Source organism: Athene cunicularia, assembly GCF_003259725.1.
Source record: "Athene cunicularia isolate RWA chromosome 3 unlocalized genomic scaffold, athCun1 chr3_part1, whole genome shotgun sequence".
Taxonomy (NCBI): Eukaryota; Metazoa; Chordata; class Aves; order Strigiformes; family Strigidae; genus Athene; species Athene cunicularia.
Genome location: NW_020799097.1, coordinates 24,137,676 through 24,155,520, shown reverse-complemented (window position 1 = coordinate 24,155,520; position 17,845 = coordinate 24,137,676). Strand labels below are relative to the sequence as shown.

Sequence of the window (17,845 nt, the reverse complement as noted above, 5' to 3'; positions counted from 1 at the left end):
CTGTACTGCAGAATTTTATTAAATGAGGTCCAATTATCTACTTTTTCACAAGTGAACTACAGAAAAAAAATGCTATTTAATAAAGAATTGAATAAGTCATAGAATTATAAAATATCTCAAGTTGGAAGCGACCCATAAGGATCATCGAGTCCTATTCCCTGATCCTCACAGGACTAATTAAAAATAAACCATTTGACTAACAGCATCGTCTAGATGCTTCTTGAATTCTGACAAATTTGGTGCTGTCACCACTTCCCTGGGGAGACTGTTCCAGTGACCAAACACCCTCTCAGCGGACAATCTTTTCCTAATGTTCAATTTGAACTTCCCCTGATGCAGCTTTATTCCATTTCCACATGTCCTGTTGCGGGTCACCAGAGATGAGCACCTCCCCTTCCACTGCCCTCCTTGAGGAAGTTGTAGACTGCGGTGAGGTCACCCCTCACCCATCTCTTCTCAAAACTGAACAAACCAAATATCCTCAGCTGCTCTCTCTGAGTCTTGCCTTTGAGACCATTCACCATGTTGGTGGTCACCCTCCGCTGGACACACTCTACTAGTTTGATGTCCTTCTTTTATATTGAGGCACCCAAAACAGAACACTCTACTCGAGGTGGGGCCACACCAGTGCAGTGTAGAGTGGGACAATCACCCCCTTCAACCAGCTGGCTATCCTGTGCTTGATGTACCCCAGGACACAGTTGGCCCTTTTGGCTCCCAGGCCACACTGTTGACTCATATTCAACTTGCCATCAGCCTAAGCTCCCAGATCTCTTTCTGCAGGGCTGCTCTCCAGCCTCCATAAATAACTGTTTCAGTGATATCTTTAATAAGGGATGCTAAATAATGTATGCCCGTGGTTCATTTAGAACCCTCTAAAGTTGCATTTTTCTTTAACAGATAAGACTTATAAAATGTGACTCAAAATGACTCATTTGATGATGATTTATTAAATATCATTCAAGTTTTGAATTGCAACTATTCTGTTGCTAGTGATAAAGAGGTAGGGAAATGGCATAACAAGAAGAAACTGTATTACTATGAATTTTGTACTTTAAGTCACAGCTATATTTCTATCAATTTTGTTACAATAGTAATGTAGCAAAATGATCTTTCAAATCAGGACCTTTCAGGATAAACGAAAGATGAATAGCCAGTGCTGATCATTTAAATTCAGATCCTAAATTAATTTTGAAATGTTAGATGGGTTTTAAATGTGGGGTGGGTTTTGGTTATTGTGCAATAAATGTTTTTCATATGCATAAACTTTTTATTAGTCTTTGTATAAAAAAGGGTGTAGAATACAGAACATTTCACTCTGGAAGATGTTTGTGTGGGAAGGAAAGTCCAGTAGAAATGAGTGAATGTTCAAAAGTTATCTAAACCAGTTTCAGTAACGAAGTTTCTAAGATACTGTTTCTCTTTTTACCCCATCCTTAGATATCTGCTTAGCAGGGCTTGCATCTGACTTGTAGCAAGATCTAATTTATGCAAAACACAGCTTACCAAAATTGTCAGATTGTTATTGTTGGTGAAATGACTCTTTCTAGTTTGAAGAAAAATGTGAGATGTTTTCATTGACTGCCATGGTTCCTCAGTGATTGTTTTGATTTTTACATACATTAACTTTATGAATATGTTTATCTGTTTTATCTAAGCTACATATTTATACAGTATATATGTTTTTAGTCAAGTGATGCCAGCCATATGTTTGTATGTGTGCTTTCTATAAGATGAATATTCTCTAAATTCAGAGCACTCAATTCCTGACTACTGAGATCCAAATGTTTGTAGCTTTATACTTCAAGTAGTCATTTATACTGATACAAACAGCACTTTGTGCGGTTGCTTACAACTTGAAAATAACCATGAGTGTTTGGAATTAATTATTTGCACATTTAAAAATGCAATTTGTTAATCAGTTAGAGTTTGAATTTATGAAGCCTGAGGCACTATCTGCTAGCAAATTACTATAAGCACAGTGATGAACTGAGATTCCCAAGCACTGTTCTAGCTCTAACAAAGGTAGAACATACAGAAGGCCAAGGCCAAGAAAGATGATCAGTCCAGGGAGGTCAGCTAGCTCTGGGGCCAGCTGGTGAAACACAGCATGTGCTTGAACAGTTTATGTCTCCTACCCTCTGAGCAGTGTGACCACATCCTGCCTGCCTGTGCTCGCTCTTAGGCAATTTATTACATTTTAGCATTCAACAGTCTGGTTATCTTAGCCTGGCTGCCACCTATGATGAAAGAAGTCCCCCAACCACAGGCTCCTGGAATATGGGAAGTATGTCAGAGGGAAGATCATTCTGTGCAGCTGCTTTTGCAGCAGTCTTTCCCTAACACATCCACATCTGCCAGAGAGAAAATACTCTCTGGTCCGAGTTAGTTTTGGTGGTCTTACCTGGCTAATGTTCCCTTTCTGTTTCTGAGCTAACGTGGTTTCTTGAAAACCTCTTTGAAATGGCATTATGAATATATTAAAAAGCTGTGCATCCCTCTGGCAGATATCTGTAGTAGCCTGAGTTTCTTTGGCTTTCATTGATAATGAACAATGTATAAATTTAGATTTCTGCATGTGATTGCCAGAAATAATCAACTACATAAGCCTTCTTTGTCATCTGTAAAATTCAGAGCTTTAAGAGCTCAGAGCTTATTCAAGGACTCTGCAGCAGAAACACTGAGTAGAATTGTAATTACCACTAGCGTGTTACTTAATGTCAGTATAAACAGTGGGAGATGGTGTCACTGAGAATGTTGTCATAACAAAATTTAATAGCAAGCAGCTAGTACCAAAGAGTTATGGCTGATTTAGAATTTTGCACATCTTGCTGGTTACCCTAGACGCGAAAAACCTGCTTGCTGGCTTTCAGGAACACAAGTAGAACCTGTATGCATTATTACCTGGATTCCATGCTCTTACATTTTGATTCTTTTTTTTTTCTAAAAAAAGAACAACCCATACTGTTAAGACAAAATATGAACACGTAGGAAGTCTGAAAAAAAGTGATGGTGGAAATCATCAGATTTTGGTTTTTGATGGTTCATTCAAACTCTGATACTGTTGATGACCGCAGTGGAAATCAATAACTCAGTGTTAGTTTCTGTACTGAAGTATTGGCACAGGATGTATGAAGTTAATGTGTTTTTCTTTACTGTGTTACATGATGATCTGAAGTTCTTAAAAGCTATATGTTTTTTTTCTTTTTTTAAAAAAAGGAAAAAAATGGTCATTTTAGATCTTATTGGATAACAAACCTGTGTCTCCTTTCTGATTTATTATAGATTTACAGTAGTTTTTAAATTATTGTAATCTTTACATATATTATGCACAAAGAATTTTGACTCTGATCCTTGACTTTATCCATAAGTTCTTTAATTTTCACTTCCTTTCCTCTTTCATTCGTCAGAAGCACAATGGCCCTTTCAATATGCACTGTATAAAAATCCAGGAATTGAGAGAGGAATCACAGAAATGTCCTGATTTCACCAACAAAAAGAGATCTTTCAGGAGTGTAGAACTATTCCACCCATAGATCTTCTTCATTTAAAAAAGAACACATAAATATCAGGGTCCAGAAAGTAAGATATGAAATTTATTGAAAACACCTGTCATCCTCTGAGAAATCTCTGTGCCAGGAAATCATGAAACTCAATAAGGCTTTGGTAGCTAAAGTTATGTTACATTCCTTTATGTCAGAATTTGCTTTGCATATAAATTTCTTCAGCAGCCTTCTCTCCTCTTTTTAGTCAAATTAATGGTCCATACTTAAAGAAATTATTCTGTTTCTGCCTTTCTCCTCCCAATACTTCCTTTTATTTCACTCCCTTATTAGCTATTTATCCTCTTGTAATAGTCTCCTTTTTTTAATGTCCAACCACAGTATTCCTCTTCCTTTGATTCAGATGAATCCTTTCTCCTTCAAATCTTCCTTTAAAACTTACTTTCACTGACAGACTTTCAACTGTGATTGAGAAGAGCAGTTCTGCTCCTACCCCTCTCTGTTGTCTTAATTGGTTATTCAGTTATTATCCTAATAAGCCTGTAAATTCCTTGTGTCATGCACCTTGCCAAGCTATTTGTCTTTAAATCTCCATGTGCCCTTATAGTACATAAATAATACCTAATAATAGCAGTAAGATGATGAAACAGAGAAATACTTCTAATCATTCACCTATGCAGAAATAGTTTTAATTACTATTGCTGTAGCTTTCATAGCCATGTTATAACACACCAAAAGCCACTTGATGAATTTTTAATTTTTTACACTAATGAGTAGTATGGATGACATGCTTTATTGGGTTTTTTTAATTATATGTTCTAATACCCAATGCTAATAAAAATCAGCAGTGAAACCTAGTGGGGCAAGGAACAGTATAAGAATCCTTTGGCGACATATTAACAGGCATAGCAGGGAGTTCCTATGCTGTGTATTTTTTGAAATTTAGTTAATAACCATTAAAAATACATGTTATTATCTGATGATATGTGAACCTTGGAAGGCCCATCTGGCAACAAAACATTCTGAATTTTTTTGGCATCTGTAAGCATGATGATTCAAAAAAAAAAAAAGCTTGAGAATGGCTAGTATGATTTTATGAATGCTTCCTAATTTAGCACAGCATTTAAATCTATAAGAATATTTTTTTTCTGCAGTTTTTTATAGTTATAAGAAATGGGAGGGATCTTTAGAAAATAAATGTTCAATATTTTAGATTTTATATCACAGAGAGACTAACTGTATTTCTGTGATTCTCTGCCCAGTTCCTTCTGAGGCTTCTTCAGTGGACACTTTTACAGAGCCAAAGTACAGGTTCTCCAAATCATCTTATACTAGGTATCGCTGCTAACATTATCCTCATTTGGCCTGGCACTAAGGTGCTACCAACAAGGAAAAAAAAGTCAAAAAACCCCAACCAAAAATCTCTGCAGTTTAAAGGCCAGAAATTGTTATAGTCTGTTCAAATAGATAGTGTTTTGTTTCTCTGTGTGCATATATTTTTGGGTATTCTACATACAGAAGGGAAGAACTGGGTTTGCTATGGCAGAAGCAAGGATGATGCTTCTAAAGTGCAGCTGTACTAGTAATTGATATTCTGTTTATCAGCTGAAGGAGCTTGTGGAGGGACACTACGTGGGACAAGTGGAACAATTTCAAGTCCTCACTTCCCTTCTGAGTATGAAAATAATGCCGATTGCACCTGGACCATATTGGCTGAACCAGGAGATACCATTGCTTTGGTCTTTACTGACTTCCAGTTAGAGGAAGGATATGACTTCTTAGAGATCAGTGGAACAGAAGCACCATCAATATGGTAAGTCAGAGACCTTGTGTAGGTCTCAGATTCTGTTTTGCTTTTTTTTGGTGAGTATTTTGAAAAGATATTATAGGATATTTAAGATATTTTTTTGCCTGTTAGTAATGACTGTTTTGTTATGCATTTTCTTTTGGTCCCTTTTACCCTTCAGAACTGATAAAACCCAGTAGTTTTCTTCTGCTTCTTTCCAAATCTTAATCCTTCTTCTTATTTTCCTCCATCTTTGAGTATCTTACCAGAGAGCTTTTATTGATGGAACATATTTGAACTTGGTATGAGAACATTTTCTGGTGTTGTGACTTGAATGTCTTATCATGATATTGTACTCTAACAATGAAAGTAGTGAGAAAAATTCAGCCTTACAGTAAAAGAGGAATAGAGAGAGAGCAAATAGATGCCATCTTATTCTAAACAGGCTATAATTCTGTCTTACTACATATATTAATGTATGCAAGTATTACTATCTTATGTTGGCTGATGTTAAAACTGCTTAGCAATATTAGGGCTTAGTAATTATAATACTAAATCTACATTCTCTGTACTAAGTAAAAGCTGATAGTCCTATCTGTGGGAGCGGATTAAACTGCAGAACAGTTTGCATTATGATTTCTCTGCATGCTACATATGCAGGTTTTTAATTTTTTTCATCTCTGAGAACGTCTTGTGCTTGACATTTGCTATAAAATGTAGCCTAGAAAAAATTATAGATCTGCTCACAGATGACTGATGGTTATTATCTTCAGTATGCTGTTCTGGAGATCTGAAGCTATCTCGCTATTATTTTAATGTCATAACAGGATAGAAAGTGCAATATATTAAAAATTGTGAAATTCTAAATAGGTAACATCTGATCTGTTGAAAAACTGTATCAAATAAATATGCATGGAAACTGTGTTTGGTAAGTAGTAAAAACTTTGTTTTGAAGATACTTCTGGATCTATATCACAAGATTGCTCTCTAACATTTCCACATGGCAAGAAGTTGTGTAATGGCAGTCAGTGAAGCAGCTTTTTATCAAATTAAGTTCTCGTGTCTGACTGTCTGAAGTACTATATATGAGTACACCATTTGCCTCTCTCTGATGCACAGATATACAGAACAGTCATCAATGCCAATATTTTCTTACTGGAGGTTCTAAGGACCAGAAGCTGAAATCTTGAAGAGCAGCTAATGGAGTCTTGCTGCAGAACATACAAATCTGTACATTTAATTTTGTGTGAGGCCCTAGTAGACATGTAACAACATACTTGCAACTTTGTTGCAAGAGATTAATGTTACTGAACTTGAACATGGAAATACAGGAATGACTTTACATTTAAAGACAGTCACATATACATACCTGTTCCCAGGAAGATTTCTGATAATAGGTGATGTATAAGAATATGAGTGGTAAGCAATGGAAACATTATGCATTGATCTCATATGGTGTATTGATCAGGATTCTGTTGGAAATCAGAGATATCATAAGACTCTTATTTATCTTAGAATTCAGCTTGAACATTTTTTTTCATTTTCCCTGATACTTGGTTTTTGGGGTTAGAGTTGTTCTTTTGGTTTATGTGGTGGGTTTTTTTTTTTGTGTGTGTGTGTGTGGTTTGTTTTGTTTTTTTTTTTTAATAATGGTAAACTCTGATCACTAAAAGCTAAGGATTTATTTTATGTTCCTAGGATCATAGAATAGTTTGTGTTGGAAGGAACTTTTAAAGATGAGATAGTCCAACCCCACCCTGCAATGAGCAAGGACATGTTCAACTAGATCATATTCTTTCGAGCCCTGTCCAAGCTGACCTTGAAAATTCTCAGGGATGTGGCATCTACCACTATTCGGGACAGCCTGTTCCAGTGTTTCACCACCCTCATCATAAAAAATTTCTTCCTTACATCTTGTCTAACTCTGCCTCTTTTAGTTTGAAGCCTTTAACCGTTGTCCTATCACAACAGGCCCTATTAAAAGATTTGTCACCATCTTTCTTATAAGCCGCATTTAAGTACTGAAAGGCTGCAATAAAGTCTCCCCTCAGCCTTCTCTTCTCCAGGCTGAACAATCCCAACTCTATCACCCTTTCCTCACAGGAGAGGCATTCCATCTCTCTTATAATTTCTATGGCCTTCCTCTGGACTCACTCCAGCAGGTCCGTGTGCTTTTCCTGTGCCAAGGTCGCCCAGAGCTGAACACAGGACTTCACATGGGGTCTCACCAGAGCAGAGTAGAGGGGGAGAATCACCTCCCTTGACCTGCTGGTCACGCTTCTCCTGATGCAGCCCAGGATACAGCTGACTTCTGGGCTGCGAGTGCACACATTGTTGACTCATCTCCAGCTTTTCATCCACTAGTATCCCCAAGTTCTTCTCTACAGGGCTGGTCTCAATCCCTTCATCCCCCAGCCTGTATATTGGATATTGCCCCAACCCATGTGCAGGACCTTTCAGTTAACCTTGTTGAACCTCATAAGGTTCACATGGGCCCACTTCTCAGCTTTATCCAGGTCCCTCTGGATGCCATCCTGTCCCTCATGTGTAAACTGCACCACACAGCTTGGTGTCATCTGCAAACTTGCTAAGGGTGCACTCGATCCCACTATCCATGTCAGTGATGAAGATATTAAACAATACTGGTATCACTGATACCAGTACAGGATCAGCACAGGATCACTGATAAAAATTTCAGGGAGGTGTGGGAAGTTTTATAAGAAGTGTTTAAAGGATTGTTGGATAATTTGAAAGGAAGCTATATTTAAGTCAGAGCAGTTACCATAGTGACATTAGAGCCATGCTAAATGTAGTGCATGCTGTAATCTGCTAAAATCAGCTGTGTGTTTAAATGTGAAGTTGTTCCATACTTAAAACTAATGGTCTAGAGGTGTATCATCTTAAAATGTGACTTTTTTTTTATTGCTCTTTTTTATTGTATCTGGCATCATGTCAATAGCTATATACGGTAATTCTGTGTTAGAAGAAATATATTCCATTAGCACAGTCTGGTAATTAAGGTTGTTTTTTTCCCTTAAAGGAATATTTGCTGTAAAATAAGCAAAATATTATCCTAGTGAAAAACGTAGAGAGAGAGATACATGAGCACTGCAAAAGCTAGAAAGAGAGTGAGAATAAAGAAAACAATTTCAGACATGATTCTTTAGTGATTTTAGTCTGTAGTGCAGTAGGTCTGGATTAGCTTCTCCAAACATATCAGAAAGGTTAGAAGCAGTTCCAGCATGATTACAGTAAAAACCGGATGGACTTCTTTTAAGTAAAGCAATGGAAATACTAGAACAAGTAGAATGTAAATGCTAAGGAAAAATCATTTTATATTCCTATAAAATATGTATATAGGAGATACTGTTATAGTATTTATATTGACTGTATTCTATACTAATAAATATATTATTTACAATATTATTTATACAGTATTACTTACATGCCTCTCATGTTTCTAAACCTTCAAGATGTTCACTTAATTTCCGTGTTATGTAGCTGAATGTTGGTTTGTTTTTCAATGCATTGAAAATGAAGAACAGATTTGTTTACCTTTTCTAATTCCTAAATGATTATTTGAAAATCATACAGTTCATCCTAATGGAGCTAGTTTATAAAAGATTCAGGTGACAGTGCATCACTATGTATTTTATATCCATGGTACAATTAGAGTGTCCAAAGCTATTCAAGTTGGGTTTGGTATTTTTTTTGGTTTGCTTGGGTTTTTTTTCCTAATTAAAGAGCAGTTGAATAGCTCTGGATCTTGAATGGATGTGCACATATAGATGACCACATTTTTAATCCTACTTTGAATCAATATAAGTGTCAACAGACTTAAAAAGATGAGCATCAGTGTTTGCAAAATGAATGTGGAACAGGTAGAACAGGCTTTTTAATCTGCAGAGGAAGTAAAGGTATTAGTTAGACTGTAGATGAAAGCAACCTTTATGAATTGCTTACTTTGCTATTACATAAAGGAGTTTTAGGTGTAAAACATGTTTATATTTCGTTGGTAGGCTTTTGCTCGCAATGCCTAGAACAGTATTTCTGGAAGCATAACAGAAAGACTACTACTTTGCTATGTCTGGAGTCCATGTCCGAGTCCATGAAATGGCTGGAAATTTTGAGCTCCTCTTTTGTTAATTGTTAGAACTAAACCAAGAGGGTTTTGCATAACTTTTGGGCTTTAAATATAACTTTTTAAATACTTGCAAACGTGTCCCTTTAGACGTCATCTTAGGTTATACGGTACTTAAAATTAAATCAAGGTTGGATCTAGAGATAGTGTTAAGAAATATCTTAAAAGCCCAGGCTGAATTAACAGGCTTTTGAAGTAAAATCAGATCACTAGGGAGAGCATCCTCTTGAAAGTCTCTCAATGAGTCTTTCCCAAGACTCCTCCTTGAGACTGAGGTGGGTGTTTTGGTTTTTGTAGGGTTTTGTTTGTTTGTTTGTTTTTTAATTTGGGCTGATTATTTTATTATTTGCAGGTCAGGTAAAGCTGGGCAATTCACATGGGCATAGATAGACCTGACTCAGGCTTTTTCATGTAAATATGCCCTTACCATAATTTTTGCAAGTTTGAAAACTTATTTTGCAAAAAATTTCTCTTAGAGTATTGCAGTATGCATGAAAGATGATTATGGTGCTAAGAATAATTCTGGAGTCATTATTTTTTAACTTGGAATCTTAATATTGAACATATTTTGTTCTAAAATTTGACTGTCCTTCAATTTAAATCTAAAATTATTGTCCTTCAATTTTTTGTTACTATTTACTATTAGGAGCGAATGAACTACACTTCATCCCTTTTAGTCCAAACTGATTTCCTAATACTATCTAAAAATACCTTTAATATCCTAGAAAAAGGCCATAAAAATGTATTTGGTTGTGAGAGTGATTTGGGAGCAGCAATAATGAATTACTATAATCTCAGCGTAGAATTTGACACAATTACCTGAAATCATCTGAAACTCACATCTTTTTTTCTGTGTTAATGATTAGCTCTTATAACAGCTGGGTTATAACACTAATTTGTGTTTCTTAGGTTCATATACCAGTCCAAGCACTTGGGTATAATTCAAAACAGTAGTGTTTTGATCTGTATGTTTCCTGTCCTGTTTATAGAGGTCTGTCTTAATCTCACCACCCTCATTGTGAGAGATCTATAACAAATTAATACATGAAGTATTCCATGGATTATGGAGTGGTCTAAATCACCTTTTTGGTAGACACCTATGGCAGCAGATCCACAAATATGAGATGAATATTTAGCTCAGAATTATATAATTATGCAGCTAAAGAGCACCATCTATTGGTTTACTATGAAAAGATGTATTGCTTTTGGATGCACCTTGTATAAAGTTGTTATACACTGGTAAAGGACTCATGAGATACCCTTGGCAATATAATGTTCTATTTTTTTTTTCCTTCTCCATCAGATGAGCAAGGATATGCCATGGCCATGCAATGAGAGGACAGCAGTTAGATTCCAACTATTTCTTTTGAGAATTCTATTAGATTTTTATTAATTTATTTGTAATTAGTTTTTAGCCTCTTTAGAGACCTTCTGACAGTCATCTCTTGTCACCAGTGGAACTCTGCAAAGATGTATGTTTGTATTGGGGATGCTGGTGAAGGGTTCTGTCTACTCATTTTCAGAAGGTCTTATCTATCTCTAGCTTTTAACTGAATTTGCCTTTCAATTATTTTGGTTAGAAAACTGAGTCCAATAAGTATAAGCTTCTGTACTTGTTCTTCTGACCTGCCATGAACTACATCTCATTTTTTTCATAATTACCATAGGTTCTTTCTATTGACTTTCATGTTGCAGTTTCCAGTTAGTGTCTAAAAATCCCATAGTCTATTACATTTGAAAATCAGCATTAATGCTGTTTAGCACTTTAACCCAATCTATCAAATATAGATAGCAACACAAAAACTTTTAAAATTTACTTACCACAGAACATTATACAGTTCCAAGCCCCAAAATACATTGGGAGGATAGATACTTTTAAGGTGAGTGAGTAAAGTGGAATGTGTATCTGTATGAAGACCTTTGTAAGACTGAAAAATACAATGATCATGACAGAATACTAGATATTTTAATTTATCTGATTAGAATTAAAGTTCTGTTCATTAAATATACTTTTGCTAACTGATTTCTTCATGTCCCATTTGTTCAGACTCTTGCTACAGCACACATTATGAGTAGGCATTCACGTATTGCAAACTGAGTAAGTAGTAGAAGAATCCCTAAAATAAGTAATATGGCAAATGCCACATCTCTTTAAAAGTCTCAGCGGAATACAACTTTTCCCTGGTTTCTGTGTCCTGTCAGTTGCTGCCTTTGGTGCTGATGGTTGTTTCTCCTAGCCATTCTCTGTTGGCAACACCCATGCTCCTACTGCTCCCTTCCCCTCCCCCAAACATGTCCTGTTTCTGCATCATCTGTCAGCATTTCCTGCCATGTTCAATGGTTTAATCTTAAAATCTGGTAAAACATCCCAAAAAAGTAATGACATATTATACTTGATCTTGCCCTTTTTCCCTTGGTTTCTAGCAGGTTAGGAGTTGTAAAACATACCCCCACCCCCTTTTAAAAAAATAAGTAATCCATGTGGTATAGTCATAGTCAAAATGGTGTATAAAAAGTTTGCAGACAGCATGCTGAACTTGAGTGCCTGTGGAGTACTGTAATCTTGGAGTGAATGTCTCACTGGTCTCAGAGTTGTTAAACATAGTCTCAGAAAGGATTATCCCACTCACAGTGGGGAATTCAGAAAGAAAATAGGCACAGTGTTTTGCATAGGATACCAGCTATGTATACTAAACATGTCATACAGGCAACTGGTATACTCTAGTTCTTAAAGTGTTGCTTTTCGGAGTCTTTTAAAATTCCCTGAGTGGGAAATAGCATGTTTTAATTCAGTATCTATATCCAGTTCTTTGGCATAGCAGTTGCTATACCCAAACATATGCAGATAAACAGCTTCTTCACTCCTACAGTTTTCCATAATAGGGATTAATAAGATGATCTCATCAGTGATGTATCTTGTACTTTTCTATATTTATCAAAATCATGATGTTCCAAAATGGATTTTCTGCAGGCATTCAGATGTCTGCTTGAAAAAATGAATTATCCACAGTTGTAAGTAAATTGTTAGCAGACTTGGGAAAATACAAATATCACTGCTCAGTCCCTTCGGAGTCCACAGAAAGAAAAAAAAAAACAATGTAGATGAGAGAGGTAGTGAACAGTCTCCCCTCACTAACATTTCTATAGGAAGAAGATCAAACTGACTACTACTGACAAGAAAGCAAAGCTGCAAAGAAATTGTTATTTCAAGACAGCATTACATTTGTTTCCCACATCCTGGACATTGTCCTCCATTTCTTTTCAGCAGCCTAAAGACTTTTTTTTTTTTATTTTAATTGTTTCAATACAGAGGAATATATGTGATTTTTTTGTTTATTATTTAAGTGCATATTAAATAGTATATATTATTGATATGTATAAGGAGATGAGTTCTGCTAGTTGCAATGTAGCATCTTCAGATTCTAATGGCTAAAATGACCATAGGGAAGAAAAGGACAAAGAGTACAAGTGGTGGTTTCAAAAATAAGCTGAAATGTAACATCTGGATTTCTATGTGATCTCTGAGTTGCTGGTGTCGCCCTGGAAGAAAGGGGATGATGGAGGAAATAAGGGCTTTGAGTTGTGGAGATAGAAGACAAGAATGTATCTAACATGAGAAGAATTTTGTTTGGATATGTTTGGATTTTAGAGTTGCCAAGGTTTTGGAAACAGCTTCAGACTAGGTTGTAGGGGCTGGGAAATTTGAACTTCAGAGTAGCAATGGAGGAATTTGTGTTCTAGGTCAGAAGAGCTTTTGCAGACTGATACCCCAAAGGAGCCTGGAAAGTGTTCTCACAACCCACTGGCACAGAGCAAACAAAACCATCCTAAACCCACAGGAATACCACTGTCACAAATGTTGTCACTTTGATCCATCAGGCATATCCCTTCTTCTTTCCTCTTCTGCCAAAACAGGACTGTTTTGGTACATTTTCCTTTGCTGTGTAGGACAGCAGCGAAGTCTAGCCTGCTCTCTTTTTTTCCTGGTAAATACATGGTAGCTGTATCAGTATCCTGTGGTCTTCACCCAGATACTGCACATATGATGTTGGCAAGTGCTGAAATATGTGTGTAATTCTTCTGAGAGCTTCAGGTAGAAATGTAACAAAACACTTTCCTGTTCTTCCTTTTGGACCACCGCTTTCCTTTAGATTATATGTTAATCTTGTGTTCAGAGATGGAGGTGATGGAAATAATCTGATTAAAAAAAGTTGTTAGATTCCTGATTGAAAGGATTATCTATTTAAGGCTCAGTTAATAAATATGTTGAGTTTATGGTAATATCTCATATAGAAATCTTGCAAAAAAAGGTCTTAGGCATGTATTTAAAGAAAGCATATCTGAAATACATTACTTACCTTTTGTGGTATCTTCATGCTAAATAATAAATATATATATATATATATATATATATATTAGTAACTGTATGCATAAAGGTATGTGGAAGCTATTGCAAGGATTTTTACCCTAAAATAAATAGGATAGTAAATGTACTTCATACAAGTAGTAGTGACTAAACTAATATAACCTCTTGCCTGTGTTAGCTGTAAAGACACAGAGACTGCTTAGCTGTTAACACCAGCATGTGAACGGTGTATGAAGTGAGAAGTACAGAGCAGTAAATTGATGCTAAATTCACAGAACACTATTGCTTTCTTTGCACCTATTAATTTACAGCCTACTGTGCTGAAGAGGTATAAAGGCTTAATTCATACCACATCACAAAATGACGGGAACATTTTGTGTGATGTGAGAGAACTCACTTAAGGAAGCACTGTGACCTGCAGTATAATTTTCCACTGCATTTAAAATAACATGAAAAGCACTAGATTTTTAAAATTAAGTATGTGAACAAGGTTTAAATAATTTACAAGAGTTTGGATTGCTTAGAATACCACTAACATTACTGTCTTTACAAATAAACTGTCTAACCCTGGGGATTCAGTGTGCTCCTAAAATTTCCTTCTGTGTCTGTTGCATTCTTCTAGAACATCTATACAGTTAGCTTCATTTTCTCACAAAATCCTTGACATTAGATTAAGGAAAATATATTCTAATGATGAAACAGCTCATGCCAGTACATTCAGATATTGTTAGGATCTTTTCTTAGAGAAATTTATAAATCACTAAGATTCTTACTTTTACATAGTACCCATCCATTGCTGTCAGCCTCAAGTGTAGCTTCCTAGTAAGGCAAAATCTACACATATATTGACTTTTGGAACTTTATATTAAAACTTGCCCCCCCCCCCTTACCATATAGGCCTACCAGTGATTCTAGATTTGCATGCAATAATCACAGTAGTTCTGAAAAAAAAAAGCATCTACTCCCTGATTTTTACACACACACAAAATTAAATTAAAAAATCTGGAATTCAGACTGGAGTTGACTAATGTATATGTCTGTGGAGGTCTGTGTTACCTTTACCTGTGAAAGAAGAAGAAGATTAATGAAGAAAATCTTGCTGAGAATCTATGTGTGCATATAAATATGAAGAAAAGCTAGCAAAATGGAAAAAATAATATGATTCAATTCATCTGTGCAAATCCCAATTTACAGACGTCAGTATTGGGAATATTAGATCAGTGTGGAAGACAGGATTATTCCCTGGAGTTTAAACCAAGTTCTAGTTTTGTTGCTAGTTTAGGAATAATATCAGAAAGAAAACAAATCATGGTGTATCAAAGCTACATTGGCATGAGTAGTGACCTCTTTTCCCACTATGATGGGAAGGATGAAGAATGGTAATTTCTGAAACTGGTCTTTTCTAATATAATGTGATTGTCTATGTTAGATTTAAAATATATTAGAACTGTAATACTAGCTATTGCATTTCTTTAATACATAGTATGATTTTTTAAATACATCTTGACTTTTTAAAACATGTTTTCAAATACCTGAGTATATGAAAAACTCATAGAATTAGCATAGTTGAATGTTTTCTTACTTTCCAGCAAGTTAAACGGCAAATAAAATATCAGCAATTAATCATTATTTTTTTTTTAAAAAAAAAGAAGGATAGAAGTTTAGGATTTAAGAATCAAGTGTAAATGTTAGTCTGGTTTATTTTTTTTCCTGGATGTACTGAAAAAAAACTAAATAAGCAAATAACTAAAACATTTGTTAGAGGGTGGGATTTTTTTCCAACAAAATATACAGAAGTGGACATAGTCCTCCAGAAAACTCTTCCTGAATCTCCACTGCAAGCTTTTTGGCCAGCTGCCCATTAGTTTGTTGCACGGTTCTTCTGCTGAATCCAGTGCTGTAACCTACATCAGGTCAGAGTAAACCTGTCAGTGAGCTGTTCTTACAGTTAATAAATAACTTGGCCCCTGGTATCTCTGTTTAGTTAACACACAGAATGCATTGATTATTTCTTTGACTCTAAAAGAATGTTAAATTGAATTTAAATAACATGTTTATTGATGTCTACTCTTTTTAAAATATCTGCACAGTAGGCTAGCAGTTTGACTTAATAGGTTTTCTGCAGACATCTGAACTTAAAAAATAATGTGCTGTTATGTATCTCTGATGTTTTAAAGCAGTAGTTACAGCACAAAAAGTTGGACAGTGTATAGTTGTGAATGAGATACTGTTTCTGTTTTTCTGTCTCCCAAGTACGCAAGGGAGACGACAACCAGAGGGGAAGGCAATTTGCTGGGGATAAAAACAAAATGCAAGGATTTTCCTGGTTAGACAGTTTAGCCAAGCTTGCAGTAGCATGACAGTGAAGATTACAAATGTAACCCGTCTCAAACAAAATTCAACATAGAACTACTAATGATTATTTGTTATACATTGGATGCTTTGTAGCTGATGAGCATATTAACTGAAAAACTATTCAATATGCTAATAAGATTGGCCAATACTCGCATCCCACTTTTAGTGAAGCAGATAGAAGGGGCAGAAAAGAGATTCAAGTTCTCCAGGCCAGAAAGCAAGAACTTATTTTAAGATCATTATTTTTTTTAGAATTACGTGACCCAAATATTAAAATCTATTGATTAGAAACAATACAGTAAAATATGATAGGAAGATCTGACTAATACAATGGAATGCTGCAATTTTAAATTTGTACAAAGTCTCATGTAGAGATATGTGCTTGCCTGCATTTGGAGGAGACCAAGCATATGGTTTTATTTAGTATTCAGAGCTTTTGGAAATTATAATATTTTGAAATAAAAGCTCAAATTCAGATGTTATTATGTATCAAAACAGAATGCCCACCTTTCTTAGAACTTAATGTTTTGCACCCCTATCTTAAAATTAGAACATCAGGACCAAATTCCCACCAAAAAAAGTATAGGAAGTAGCATGTCAATTAATTTAAGTAACTTCAAATGAGTTTTATACACTCTGTATTTAGTTACATTGTCACAATAATCTACAGTTGTCTTTTTTAGCTGACTGAAGTGATGGCAGTGTAGTTCAGAAAACACACTGAAAAAGAAGTAGAATATATTCTAGCACAGCATATGTGCAGATTTAGAGTGTCATTTGTCATCTTTCTGTGTACATAACAATATCATTAATATTACAAAGTTGAGCACTCAAGAATAAAGAATGCCAGCTTTAGTTTGACCCACTTGTACATAAAAGTTGACACAGCTTTTTAATTATGCCATCAAATACTCTTATTTCTCACTGTGCTCTGAGACTGAATTACTGTTGCTCATTTAAAGAGATTCTAGTCAGTAGAACTGCTGCTACATATGTTGAAATGAGAGGTTGTGTGCATTATTTGGGATATTAAAAAGAAATTAATGTCTCCTGATTAAAACAACTGGAGTGACACTTTAAAACCTGGGTCTTATACAGCCTTTATTCATAGGGTTGCTATTGCATGGTAACAAGTATCTTCAGACAAGATTTGTGCAAGTTCTTCCTAATATTGTGGTCTGCGTTTCTCATATATCTGGGTTCAGCTCCTTTAGATCTTCTTTCAACTGCAATTATAGCCCATGGGAGCTTGAACTGAACAAACAGAGTACCAGGTATTCAGGACTTTTTTTTTTTTTTTTTTTTTTTCTCTTTAGACTGAGTATTGTATCAAATTAAATTTCTTTTGATGCTCTAATATTCAGATTTTAGTCCTTACTGGAAAAAAAAATCTTTAAAATATCAGTGCCAAAAAGGATGTTCCATGTCTGAAAAAAATATTTTGAAGTTTTATATTTATCTTTCTTGTTCTGTAAGAAAAAATTAGTAGTAGTAGTACAGCAGTAAAACTTCCAACATTGTACAAACAAACAAATAGATGATTTGAGTTTCAGCAGTATTTTAAGGGAGAACATTTAAAGATAGAGTGCATCTTTTGCTTTTTCTTAATTCACTATTTATGGACCCTTTTAAATTAGTTTCAGTCTTGTTTAACCAGATGAATTTATGGGTTTTTTTTAAGGAATTAATTTGAA

At 35.3% G+C, this 17,845-nt stretch overlaps 1 protein-coding gene across 1 annotated transcript in view; it reads left to right on the top strand.

Moving 5' to 3' along the window:
* CSMD1 (CUB and Sushi multiple domains 1) overlaps positions 1-17,845 on the top strand; it is a 1,016,265-nt gene that overhangs the window by 368,927 nt on the left and 629,493 nt on the right. Inside the window, exon 5 of the mRNA XM_026844050.1 lies at positions 5,109-5,316. Coding sequence (XP_026699851.1) covers positions 5,109-5,316 — 208 coding nt within the window. The remainder of the gene's footprint in view (positions 1-5,108; positions 5,317-17,845) is intronic.